General features: G+C 43.1%; 1 protein-coding gene across 2 annotated transcripts in view; it reads left to right on the top strand.

The window, feature by feature from the left end:
- Positions 1 to 3,034: 3,034 nt before the first annotated feature.
- TDRP (testis development related protein) overlaps positions 3,035 to 12,430 on the top strand; it is a 28,476-nt gene continuing 19,080 nt past the window's right edge. Inside the window, exon 1 of one of the 2 annotated variants that reach the window (XM_075086914.1) lies at positions 3,035 to 3,596. In XM_075086914.1, the coding sequence (XP_074943015.1) occupies positions 3,477 to 3,596 (120 nt within the window). In that variant the 5' untranslated portion in view covers positions 3,035 to 3,476. The remainder of the gene's footprint in view (positions 3,597 to 12,430) is intronic. The other variant, XM_075086913.1, reaches the window with a different exon arrangement.

Here is a 12,430-nt window from a genome sequence, read left to right as displayed (position 1 = left end):
AGCTGTGCTTGCTTCTGCATGGCTTGCAAGCTTTTCAGAACAAGCAGCCACGGCAAGGTTAGCCTGCCAAGTGAAGGGTGGTAGACCCTCTCACCTAAGACACTGACTGTGGCACAGATGAGTGAGGGATGCCAGAGACCTGTCAGGATAGATATAGTACGTGAAACCACTGTGCATGTACCTGAGAGCATGGCAATACCCAAAGGGCCTGCAGCCTGAAGTCACTAAAGTAGGCTAAAGCCACTAAGTGTCATGCAGTTTCTTGGTATGACAGAGGCAATCATCTCTACTGCTCTTTCCTACCTTTCCCATTTTTGCTTTTTGCTGTCTCCTGAGAGCCTGGTTTAGTCCGCCAAAAGAACTCCACCCTTTTCTCCCCTGGGTGAGAGCCTGGAGTAAAAAAGCAAAGGAGAAACAAGTTTTTCAGTAGCATATTGTTTTGCCAGGTCATGAAGTGGCTGGTAAAACCATGTCGTCTGGCTTTGCTTTCAAAACAGCTCAGTCTTCCAAGGGACTCAGAGACAAAGGCTTCATTTTCTGTTACTTCTCTCACTTTTTTTCCCTGCTCTGTTTGTGCGTGTCCCTTAAGAGAGATGGGATCAGCGTTCAGAAGAAAAATCATCAATTCTTCCTCATAATGATATTTATAAAGATGTTAATAACATTTTAAATACCATGCAATAAGTTTTTCCAACAGGTTTTGACAGCCTTCCCCTGCTTACAACTTAGGGAAACAAGTCAATGTAGTTGCTTAGAGGATGAAACTTTGTATTTAAGTGTTTTGTATTCTTTTTCATCCTAGGCAGTTCCAGTCTGTGGAAGCTTCTTACTCTGGAAAAGTCTTTTGATTAGGTGCATAAAATTAATTTTAGAAGGAAATAATAAATTTGTGAGCACAAAGTCTGCAGAACAGATCAGCAGAAAATAATATTCCTTTTAGAAAAACAAGAGATAGTGCTCAACCATGCCTTGGGGTCTTGAAGACAAATAGAAAATCTGGACTGAAATTCTCACCTCTCTGAAGTCAACTGGACTGATTTTCAGTGACCGAAGTAAAGCCAGGATTTCACACCAGAGTCCAAAATCTTAAGAGAAAACCTAAGGAAAAAAAATTTGAAAACTTAATAAAACTAAAAAAGACCAAAGGCATGTAGTTAATTTTATTTTTGTGTATTGGGAATGCTTTGTGGATTTCTTCATGAGACCAAAACTGAGCAGAATCATAAGTATTTGAAGGATTTAAGCCTAATGGTAGAGCTGGTATTTCAGATAACCGTAAGTAAAATAGCATAAGAAAGGCACTGTATTAAAACAGTAGGGTCACATGGTGGCTAATAACTTACTTGATCTTTTCAAGGGTCTAAATACAGAACTCAAGTAAAATGAAATTGTTGTTTACCACATAAAGTTACCCAAACATGTGTCAATGTAAATTAGAAACATTCAGTGCTGCCTATTGAGTATTTTTATTTATAAATTCGAAGAAGGAGTAAGATATTAAAGAACTAGTTATAAATTGACCCAGCCTTCTAGAGGAAACCCATGCTAAATCTGATCTGTCTCTAATAACTGAGAATGTGTTCTCTCTCCTACCCTCTTGAGATCTGGTTAATATTAACACAAGCTGTGACAGGGAATTCAGTGCTTCACTTTTTAGTAGATTTTAGTCTTGTAAGAGAAGGGATTGAAAATGAGATAAAGAAGATTTTGTTCGGAAACTTACTGTAAAACTAAAGGCTTTTGCAGTCCTTCAAACACTTGTGCACTTGCTTTATGCACATCAATACGATTTTGTGAAGTTCGTTTTCAAGACAGAGGGATAAAAGTGCACTGGTGTAATTTCCACAATTTCAGGTTTCAAGTGAAGTCAGTGTGTATCTCGTGCAGTTAGGTAATAAATTATAGTTAGCTACACGGCATTCCTAAGCCATTACAGAAACCCTTAATCAGCATAAAAGTGAGATTACAGTGAAAACCATGATGCCTCTGAAGCTAGCTGTTATGGATGTTTTATGACAGAAAAAGTAGTGTTTTTTCAATGATTTGTAAACCTTGACTCTGCGGGTGTTCATACGCCACTGGTGGGGAGTTTCAGCCGCTCCCCGTAGCACGGGCAGCACACCGAGCAGGCGGCCGGCGGGAGCCCGCGTCCCAGCCCCCGCGGTGAGCCCGGCTCCGGCTAAGCAGGTAGGAGTGCGTGGCCGCCAAAAGCACCCTAAGGAAAGCATCGCTGCTGCTGCCGCTGCTGCTGCTCGGCCCCCGAGAGATCAGGCAGTCAGGGCAAGACTTGCAGGTCTTTCATGAGGGATCCTTGAGGGTTATGGCCTTTCACTAGAGAAATCAGGGTAACATTAAGGAAGCAGAACAACCAAAAATGGTATTTCAGAATACTTTCGCGGTTCTTTGGTCGTCAGACCCTAACTCACAGTTCAAAATAATGGATAAATGAGAGCCTGGGTGGGGACTTTTATGGGAAAGTATGCTAGCACGTCTGTTTGAAAACACAAAAATACCCACCGGTACACAGGGCAGGTTACATCTGGATCATTCAGCCACCGAACTGGGAGCTACTGGGACTCACTGGCTTCCAGCCGGGCCTTCCCGCCCTGGCTGGGGAGCTCGGGGGGGCTGGGGCGGCGGGAAGGGGAAGGCTGCGGGGCACGGCTGTGGGGCCTGCCCTTCCTGGTGGCCCGTGGTGAGGGGCCGGTGGGCACCCCGGCGGGACACGGGTGGGCACGCCGGGGCCGTCTGGGGTGCTGCGTTACCCCCAGCACCACAGAGGGGCCCGAGACCACCTCAGTGCGCCCGCGTTGCCCGGCCGGACGCTCGGCGGTCACCGGCCACCGGGCAACGCCGCACCGCATCCCCCGCGCCCCCTTTTCTGAGGAACCTGGGGGCCCTGGCGCGGCCTCGTCCCGGGGGACCCTCCCCTGACAGCGGAAGGCTGCGGGGGCTCTTCCCCGCGGGGCGAGCCCGGGGGCGCTGTCAGAGCCACAGCGAGGCCGCCGCCGGTTGCCGTGGAGACGGGAACCCCCCCCCCGCAAAGATGGCAGCGGCGGCGCGGCGGCTGCGGGCGGCGGCTCCGGCGGGGAGAGGTGGCAGGTGAGGAGCGGCGCAGCGGGGAGGCGTCCCCCCGCCCCCTGCCCGCCTTGCCTTGCCTTGCCGCGGGTGGGACCCTCCTCACACCCGGCTCCTCTCAGCCGCCGGGCAGGGCGGCGGGGCCGGGGCAGCGGGCCGGGGCCACTAGCAGGCCGGCGGCTGAGGCGAGGCGAGGCGGTGGCGGGGGGCGGGCTGCCGGCACCGCCGGGCAGCGCTCCTCCCTCCCGCCCCGGGAGCCCCCGGCCGGGTGACAGCCCAGCCGAGCCGAGCTCAGCTCAGCCGCCCCGGCCGGGGCTGCGGAGGCAGCGCCCGATCCGGGCTCGGCCCTCTCGCTGCCGGGACGCAGAGAGGCGGGAGCCGCCACCCCCGCACCCGCCATGTGGAAGCTCAACAAGAGCAGCAAAGTTCTGCTGGACGACTCGCCCGAGGAGGAGGAGACGCGTCCCCGCGGCCCGCCGCCGGCCGCCGCCTGCGCCGCCGCCTTCGCGGCCCCCCAGGTAGGAGCGCGGAGCCCGGCGGGGGCGGCGGGCGCCGGCGACGGGGGGGGCCCGGCGGGTTCGAGGAGGGCTCCTGGGGCTCGGCCCCGCGCCCCGCTCCCGCTCCCCTCCTCGCCGGCGGCATGAGTAATCACTTTTCCCACCCCTGGATGCGCCGGCAGGCTGGCCCTGGTCGGAGAAGGGGATGTTTGCGACTGTCACCCGAGTTTTGGGGGTGCCGACTGGTCTGCCCTCCCCCCTTCCAGCACCCGGCCTCCGGCATCGCTGGGACTGGCTGTCCTTCATTCCAGTGGCTTCGTACCGCAGGGTACTTTCTCTCCCAGCCCTAGGCAGGAGCACTGCAACCCATCTGTTAAGCACAATACACTAAACAGTGATTTGCAAGAGCATAATCTTCGTTTGCAGATGTGTGCGCGTTTGTGTAGAGCGCCGACGTTTTGGCAGGATTGCTTTTTCTATAGTTTCGATAATGGTAGTTGGCTATCTTTAAATAGCCGCAGTCTTATCTGAAAGCTTTCATTGTTAAATGATAAGTTAAATACCAGCAGTGACCTTCTGAAAGCACCGGTTGCCTAACAAATACAACCTGAGAGGAAGGGTATCATTTGAGCATCAGGCAAAACAACTAAAAGAATGCTTGTTGACTTGCATTCAAAAACTTGATAACAATTAGGCATCAATCCAGCTCAGAAGCCTATTAACGCTGGCCGATACTGCTTTGTTGCTGAACTGATCTTCTGTTGCCACAGAGTATCTTTAGATATTGTTTGAGAGGTCGCAGGAGACCTGCATATCTAAAGCAAGCAGTTGCCCAGGTCTGCAAACTGCTGAGGTTTGTATTCAAAAGAAGGTACAAAACCCCACCCAGCTTCCTATCCTATGGCTGTCTTGCCTACCTTGCTGGAAGGGCTGGAGTTTATCTGGATAATCTGCTTTCTGCTGGAGTTTCTGGTTGACAACTGCTGTGGGTTAACATGTGTGGCTACTAAAGAGCAGTCTCTCCCAGTTGCAGCAATTATTCCCTTCATCTTCCAGTAGCCAAAATCACCAGTCTACTCCCCAGTTCATTCTTGCCGTGTCCTTTCCCCTGCCCAGTGAACAGAAGAACCCTAGCCCTTGCTACTTGTTTGACAGCAGCTGTGGAGATTCATACGGATCAACAGGATGATCTCCTGTCGGAAAGGAAGAAGAGACACTCATTTTTGGAGACCCCTCCAGGGGATGAAGAGGGACTGTGGGGTTGGAGGCGACGCAAAGTGTCTCCCACAACCTCTCATACAGCTTCTAACCTCTCCCTTGTCCAGTTCCTATCCTCAGGTGCTTGGAAACTTTCACTGTTTTTGCTAAGCTGCCGGCTTGTGCTATCCACAGCCCTCCTAGACTCGCTTACCTCCTGCAACGCTCCTTGAACACCAAACATCACCAAAAGCTTCCGGTAAATCCCACTGACTATTCACAGCTTCTTATCGCAAATGTTCCAAACCCCCTCTGAGCTTCCCATAAGATGATTCTTTGGACTTCTGTCCTCACAATTCTCCCAATCCTCTACTTTAGCAACAGAGATTGAGTTGGGTTTTGTTGGTTGGTTGGTGGTTTTTTGTCCTGTCCAATTGTCTTTACTGCCCTGAGCTTCCCTTCCATTAGTGGCAGTCTCAAGTTATAATGGTGATGACAATGATTTCTGGTGCAAATGGTTTGCCGTTTTCATCAATTTTAAGAAAATTCCTTCCCAACTCCTACAGTGTCTATTACCAACAGCGCAAGAACAAAATATGCTCTTTTGATATTGGAAGTGGCAGGGAAAACAAATTATTCTAAGGCACTAAATGAAATATCCTTTAAGATAAAGGATTCAGAAAAGTTAGCAAGGCTGTAGTGTAGCTTGGCACAGAAACTGGAGACCATAAGCCATTTGTTGTTTTGCCTGTTAAAATCAAGAAGATTTGACAACTGGGGAAAAAAACCCTAACCCCCCCCCCCCCCCCCCCCAAAAAAAAAGACCCATTAATTTACTTGTAGTTTAGAGTTTATGTACACTTTAAGGAATGACAGACTATATGGAAAACTACAACCACCTGATTAACATTGTAATTCTCATGATCTATCAAAGGCTTAAACAGGTGTCAGGGAGAAAGTGTGAGGTAACTGAATGTGCTTGTTCAGCTTGTTATAGCTAATCTGGTTCAAGGGCCTTGTTCTTCGCCTTTGACATTTTTGATGTTTCATCAGAACCTGTTTTTGCTCCCAGTAATATGATTGCGAGGGAGTGAAAGCCAGTAACGTGTAGGGGGATTTGGTAATGATCTGCACTTTGTTACTGCTGTGTCCTGGCCTGCATCACCCAAACCCCTGACTTTGGAGGCCATTACACCAGCAGAGCGTGGAGGAGTTATGGGGGCAGTTGTCTTGGTACCTTAGCTGTGCATGAGGAAGTCCCAGTCTTCCTCAGCCTCTGTTTAAGTTGTCATGCTACAGCCTGCTTAAGCTGTGAGTGAAGGGTTACCTCATCGAGAAGAAGGGAATCCAGGACTTCCCTAATTCTCTGTCTTGGGGGCCAAAATCCAGTTAATTTGCTTGAGTGCTTTTTAGTAAATTAAGAAAGTCCAGCACTAGATTTCATGCAGATGTTTACTGTTAGATTTCATTTTCTCTAGGTTCTTTTACGATACATTATTTGGTAGAAGAGAAGACGAACTGTAGTCATTGCATTTTGACTTTGATTTCTAATATGTTGTTTTCCCCAACAACTCTGTTGTCTTTATTTTAATTTTTAATGGGCACGTGAGTAGAATCCTTAGGCTTCTACCATTCATGCTGTAAATAATGCTGCAACTTTTGACTTCAAAGAAAAGAAATTGGTAGTCACATCTGTGTCATTAAAACAGACCAGGTTGAAAGTGTTCCAGTGTAATGAAATGTTGGTGCTCTATGTTGTTTCTTCAAAGCTGAGAAAGAGTGAAGGAGTTCTCACTGTGCAACCTAGTAATTAGGACATTGCAGTAGCAGACAGCAACAAAGAATTAGGCTACTATAAGTCAAAAAAAAAACCAAACACAAAAAACCCCAAACCAAGTCCCCTTTGTTACTCTACAAAAATTTTAATCATCCTATTTAGATAGGGAAGCCTGATCTGGGCTTACTCAAGCATACATTTGAATTTGTAGAACTTCATAGCTCTTAAATAGAAAATCTTCATTTCATCTAAAAAGAGAAGTTTTGACAGTTCTGGTTTTGTGCAATACAGAATGGTTTAATTTTGTTCCAGGGGAGAACAAAAACAAATTTTAGAACATGAAAATTGCAAGAGGAGGGAGTTGTCAGCCTCTGGCCATTTTTTAGCAAAAGTTTCTGCATACATTGAAGTACTTTGAATTGTTAACACTTATTTAAAATAGTAAGGTGTTTCCTGAGATAAGAAAGATAAGAAAATTTTGAAACAGTTCTTGTGTAAATAAATGTGTGGATTATTGTATATTTTTTGAGACCAGTTTCAGCCTGAATCTTAGAAGCTAATTTTAATTTATGCTTCAAAGCATAAATATTTTTAATTTATGCAATGAAGGTGCTTTATTGGTTAAAGTTACAATTAATACATGAAGGCACTTAACACATGTAAATAGTACACATGTATAAAATGAAATTAATGTGCTTGTTATGTGTGTGTCTCAAAATATGCTAGAAATGTACAGTGATGCATGCCAAACTTGCATTCAGTTTGTAATATAGTAATTATGTTCAAACTGTAGTTATATTTTTGCAAAGGGAGAAATGTTGGGTTTTGGCTTCTGGAAGACAATGTTTCAGCAGTGGTGCTAAGTGCTCCTTGATTCAAGCCTGCTATCATCTAGTCAGTCCTCGGAGATGTCAATGCTCTGTCAATACCCCATATAACTCTGACGTAAAATGGTGCTTGATTTTAAAATGCATCTATATACTAGGGTAGTGGATGGGTATCAGGCTGACCTATATTATCTTCTGCAACTATCTTTCATGTAAAAGTATTTCAGATCCTTAGCCGTGATCTGTTCTTCCTGATTGTATTTTTTTGATATGTTCAAAGAGAATATGTGCAAAAACATGTTTTATGCTGAATTTTGTTTAGACTTGCTCACTGGATGTTTTTAGAGTTGGCTATACAGAATTTTAGTTATCTATTTTAATGGAGATGTTTAAGTCTCTGGTAAACTTTTAATATCAGCTTTCATCTTGGAATGAGTTGAACTCAGACAGGCCCTGCAGGAATGGGTGGGAGCTGAGCAGCACTTCTTATGTTCTACTAATACGTTGAATAAGGGTATTTTTTAATTAAAAAATAAAGCAGTCGGTGTTAATCCAGCTAATGGCTTTCCTTCGCTTTCTAACGATTTCAGTGTGTCTCAGGCTTTGTCCGCAGTACTCTTATAATTCCTTCATACCTTCTCTCTGCTAGCCTATTTTTTTTCCTTTCATTAGAGTTGTTCTTGTGATATTTCAGTGACATTTTCCTGGCTAAAATCCATCACCTGTATTCTGTCATTATTCTTGAACATTAGATTGTGGGACTGACAGCAGAGACTTTCTCGAGCCCTTCCTTCGCCTGCCTTTCTTTCCTTTCCTCCTTCCTGTCACATTCATCTTTCAGCAGCTACTTGAGTGGGTCCTGTTTCTTTCTCACAGTCTTCTTGCAGCTCTACAGCACTGACGGGGTCTTCTGGGGCTTTAGGCTTTCTTTTTTTTTTAATCCCTTTCATTTCTAAGGTGCTTTGCTTTCTGATTTATACTGTCATCTTTACACAGTTGACCTGGATCAGATCTGCTTCTCACCTCTTACACCCTCTCGGTTCATTCTGACTCCTGCAAAGCACATGTATTGTCTAGTTGGTCTCCTACTACAGACAACATCAGTGTCTTATCTTTTTCTTTGTCAAGCCTGTAAGCTGAAGGTTGTCGGTGGGTTTTAGCTATTGTGCAAAAGAGAATTTGTGACCAATACTTTACTGCCATTTCCTTTATAAAATCCAGGTCTGCCTTTTTAAAATTTTTTGAATTATTATTATTTTTCTTTCTGTCTAGACAGCTGAAATTCTTGCACAGACCCTCACTTCCCATCCTGATGGTGATTACTTCCTCTGCAACTTCTAATACCTATGCTGCGTTTCCCTACCCCTTAGTCCCTGCAAATCCAATTGCTGATATTAATGTTGTTACTTACGGCATGAAGTTTAAGTCCTCCTCATCCTTCAGTTTCCGTTTCTTCAGCAGGCCTCCCTTTGTTTCAGGACATTTACATTTAAATTTCTGTCCTTGCTTTCAAGGTTTTTCTTCGTACATCCCCTTCCTCTTCCCCATTTGTCATTTTTATCACTTCTTGTATCTTTCTTCAAGCCAGTTCTGCTTTACCGGCTCCAATCGCCTTGGTTTGCCAGCAGCCTTGTCAGTCTTCCTCCCCTCCAGTTTAATACAGAATTATGCCCTTTCACTGATCCACAAAACCAGTATCTGCTCCTCCATATGACTGCCTGAGATCCATTTTCCCTAAGCTATTTGTTGTACTTTCATGGGATTTTGTGAGGTTTCTGGAGCCACGATCTCCTAGCAGTGCTGGACTTAATACCATTAATATGCAAACTAAAATCTATTGCTTTTTGAGAAAGAATTAATTGTTTTAATCTATTTAATTATTTACTGGTAAAATAGGTGTATATTTTTTTTCCTCGCTTTTGTAGAAACTATTTGTCAGATTGCGTGAGGATGTCCATAACATAAGTAGAGTTATTAGAAGTTACTGAACACTTTACCAGGTTGACTGTCATTCAGTTCTGTCATCATCAGAGGTACACTTCCAACAAGTTTCGCTGCTGACTCTTTGCAAGGAGCTCCAGGACAGGTCTGTGTGAACAGAGCAAGTGCTGATAAAAGTCACATGTCGAAAGGAAGCTGGTGAGCACTATAACCAAAAATAATGTGTTCAACCTGTTTTGCAGAACTATACTATGAAAATATTGCCATTACTCATACAAAAGCTTTTTTTGAAGATAAGAAATTTAACTGCAATAAAAATTGTATGTCAGCTATCGTCTTTTGAATTAGCATCCATTGGTTTGTTTTCTGGATCAGAAGAAAGCAAATAGAAACTTCTGGTATGGATAAGTTGTTAAAAACAATTGACAGATTTTCAGTCAGAAGTTTAATCAAAACTGAAAACTTCACTGGAATATTGGAATTGTCGCAGCAGTTGAAGTCAAATTGATTATTTGACCTTCTTTCTTTCAACTTTGACACTGATGGTATTTTGATCTTAATACAGCTGTTTCCGTTTCTTGAAGCATATTGGAAATATTATAAATTGGGCAAAACTAAATTCTTAATGAGCTGAGCTTTTTAAAATAGTTTTAAGGTGTTTAATCTTTAATAACATTGTTCCAAAAATATTTCAGAGAAGCAAAGTCTAAGTAAGGTGTCTTATAACCCCTTACTATGGAGATGCACAATAATGTGAACAATTAATAGAATAACCTCATGTGTTGGTGTAAAAGCAGAGAGCATAGGAATCTGGTGTTCTGATGTTTCTCTTTGTAATGCCAGTAAAATGCAGAACTATAAAAGTATTCTTATGTAAATACTTACATTCTGAAATTAATCTTCTCCAGTACGCTTGGCCATCTCTCTCAATTGACAGTAAAAATATGGAAATAATTTAGATATTCTATTTTAAAATGCAATGGAATGTGAAGCAATAACTGAAGTGGTTGAACGAAACAGAGTTTGTGAAAATGCTAAACAAGTTCTTGACAGCTGTCGATGCTAAAGGAAAGAGCATCATCTTAATTTTACTTTATTCAGTATTAATAATAATTTGAAAGGTGAAAACATAGGAAAAATATTTTTCATCTTCCAGTTGGTCTGGTGAATAATAGGCAGTTACGAAAGACTGGATAAACTGATGGAAGAAGATAGAAGCATTGTTAAATACATTGAATGGGTTGTCTGCTGTATCTGAAATAGTCACCTAAACTTTTTAAAGTCAGCGGAGTGAAATAAGTTCTTCTAGAAACGGTCTGATGAATTATATTTTAGAAACATGTTTCAAGATTAGCGTAGTCCACTATATATATCCCAAGATGCAAGTATAATTCCTTAACATACTTAGATTTTTACATTTTCCTTTTCTTTATGAACAACTATTTTCAGTTTTGCCACAGACCGGCAGAGGAAATTTGCAGGATAGGAGTCACTGTCACTATTTAGTTGCAGTGGCATTTGAACTGGTTTATTGTCATAATGTAGATGTTTTTCTAAGTGTAGTGAGCAATCTAGAGTGGAAGAGTGTTTTTTTATAGAAGAGAAAAATTAATTTAAATTACCAAGTTACTCTTGAGCATGAACAGACTTTAGAAATTCCTAGGTTAATATTTTTCATTGGTGATATTAATAGGAAATTTTCAGTTTACACCACCTGCCCAGATGGCTAGTTTGGTTCCCTTTCTTGCTTTAGGGACATACAAATGGAAGACTGAGATCTAGCAGTAGATGAAATATGGACAAGACTAATGAAATGATCTTGATCCCAGTCTAGGCTACCTGTGCCAGAAAGGAGCAGAGACAATTCACGGTTCAGCACGGGAGTTATGTCTGCTGAACACATAGCCTCATGTCCCAGAAGAAAGCTACATATGACTGAGTAACACATCCTTCAGTTGTTAGAATTCCAAACCTTGTTTTTCCTTAAAGGGCATATTCAGTTTTGTGTGAGTGTTCAGGTACAGTTCAGCTTTACTTTTTGGCTGTGTTGAAAGAATGTTGAAAATAGTATAGTTGTTTCAGTACCCATTTACATTTGATCACTGCCTCAGTTTCCTGACTCAGCATACATCCACATATTGAATTTTTCCAGCTGAATATTGTAGGTGCAGCAAAGAAAATGAGGCCCAATGCCACTGATCTTCTGCTGGTAACTTACTTTTTACCGATGTTTGAGTGTATTTTGCATTAGTTTTGATTCAGTTCTAAAATTAGATAGGCAGAATGACTTTCACATTAATAATCTGCTTTAGCCTTGTTTCATTTGCCGTTACAGCAAGATCTTCCTCAAACCAAAGGAAACAGTTTCTTTTGTAAGCTGTATTTTAAGATGGTGATCTGTGCTGACTGTTTCTGATCAGGCTGTGTATATGTAGTTGTTCAGCTGTTTGGTTTGTAATCAGTGTTTTGGGAGACTTTCCAACCTCAGAGGTTAACTTGCAGGTTTGTGATTTCCTGAGTAATTTTTTTAGGTGTTTTGCATTTTTTTTTTTCTTTTAACATTCCCCTCCTCTATCACTAAATTATTTAGTGGGGCTTGTGGAATACTGGGAATTGTGTTAAATTCTGCCCTGGAGTGTATCATGAGGTGGTGTTTGTTCTGGTTTTTTTCTCACTTAAATTTTACATTTGTGGTCCGTAATCTAATTTGCACTTACAGGCGTAATAACCTAGACTTCAAGTTACACTCAGTCCTTGATGAGACATGATGATAGGCAGCAGGGATGTAACAGGTCAGTAGAAGGGCAAGAATTTGCACAAAAAGGACCTATTCTTTTAATAATAGCTTGTTTACGGTTATGTGTGTTTGGCTGTGACAGCTAGTGTGTGTACGATAGGAAGGTTCCACAACTGGATAGTGAAAATCGATAATATGCCATTTTATGTACTAGAGCAAAAGAAGGACATACAGGGTGAGATGATGCTGTTATTTGCCTTAACTCTTTGATGTCCAGCATTCCTCATCTTGGTCTGAATTATGAAAGTGAACGATCTAAAGAGACTAATTAATTACTTTACCACAAAGGAAGCGGAGGGAAGTAGATTACAATTTT

This window comes from Phalacrocorax aristotelis, chromosome 3, assembly GCF_949628215.1.
Source record: "Phalacrocorax aristotelis chromosome 3, bGulAri2.1, whole genome shotgun sequence".
In the NCBI taxonomy this organism is placed as follows: Eukaryota; Metazoa; Chordata; class Aves; order Suliformes; family Phalacrocoracidae; genus Phalacrocorax; species Phalacrocorax aristotelis.
The sequence above is the reverse complement of the archived record's forward strand: the minus strand, read 5'-3'. Positions and strand labels throughout refer to the sequence as shown.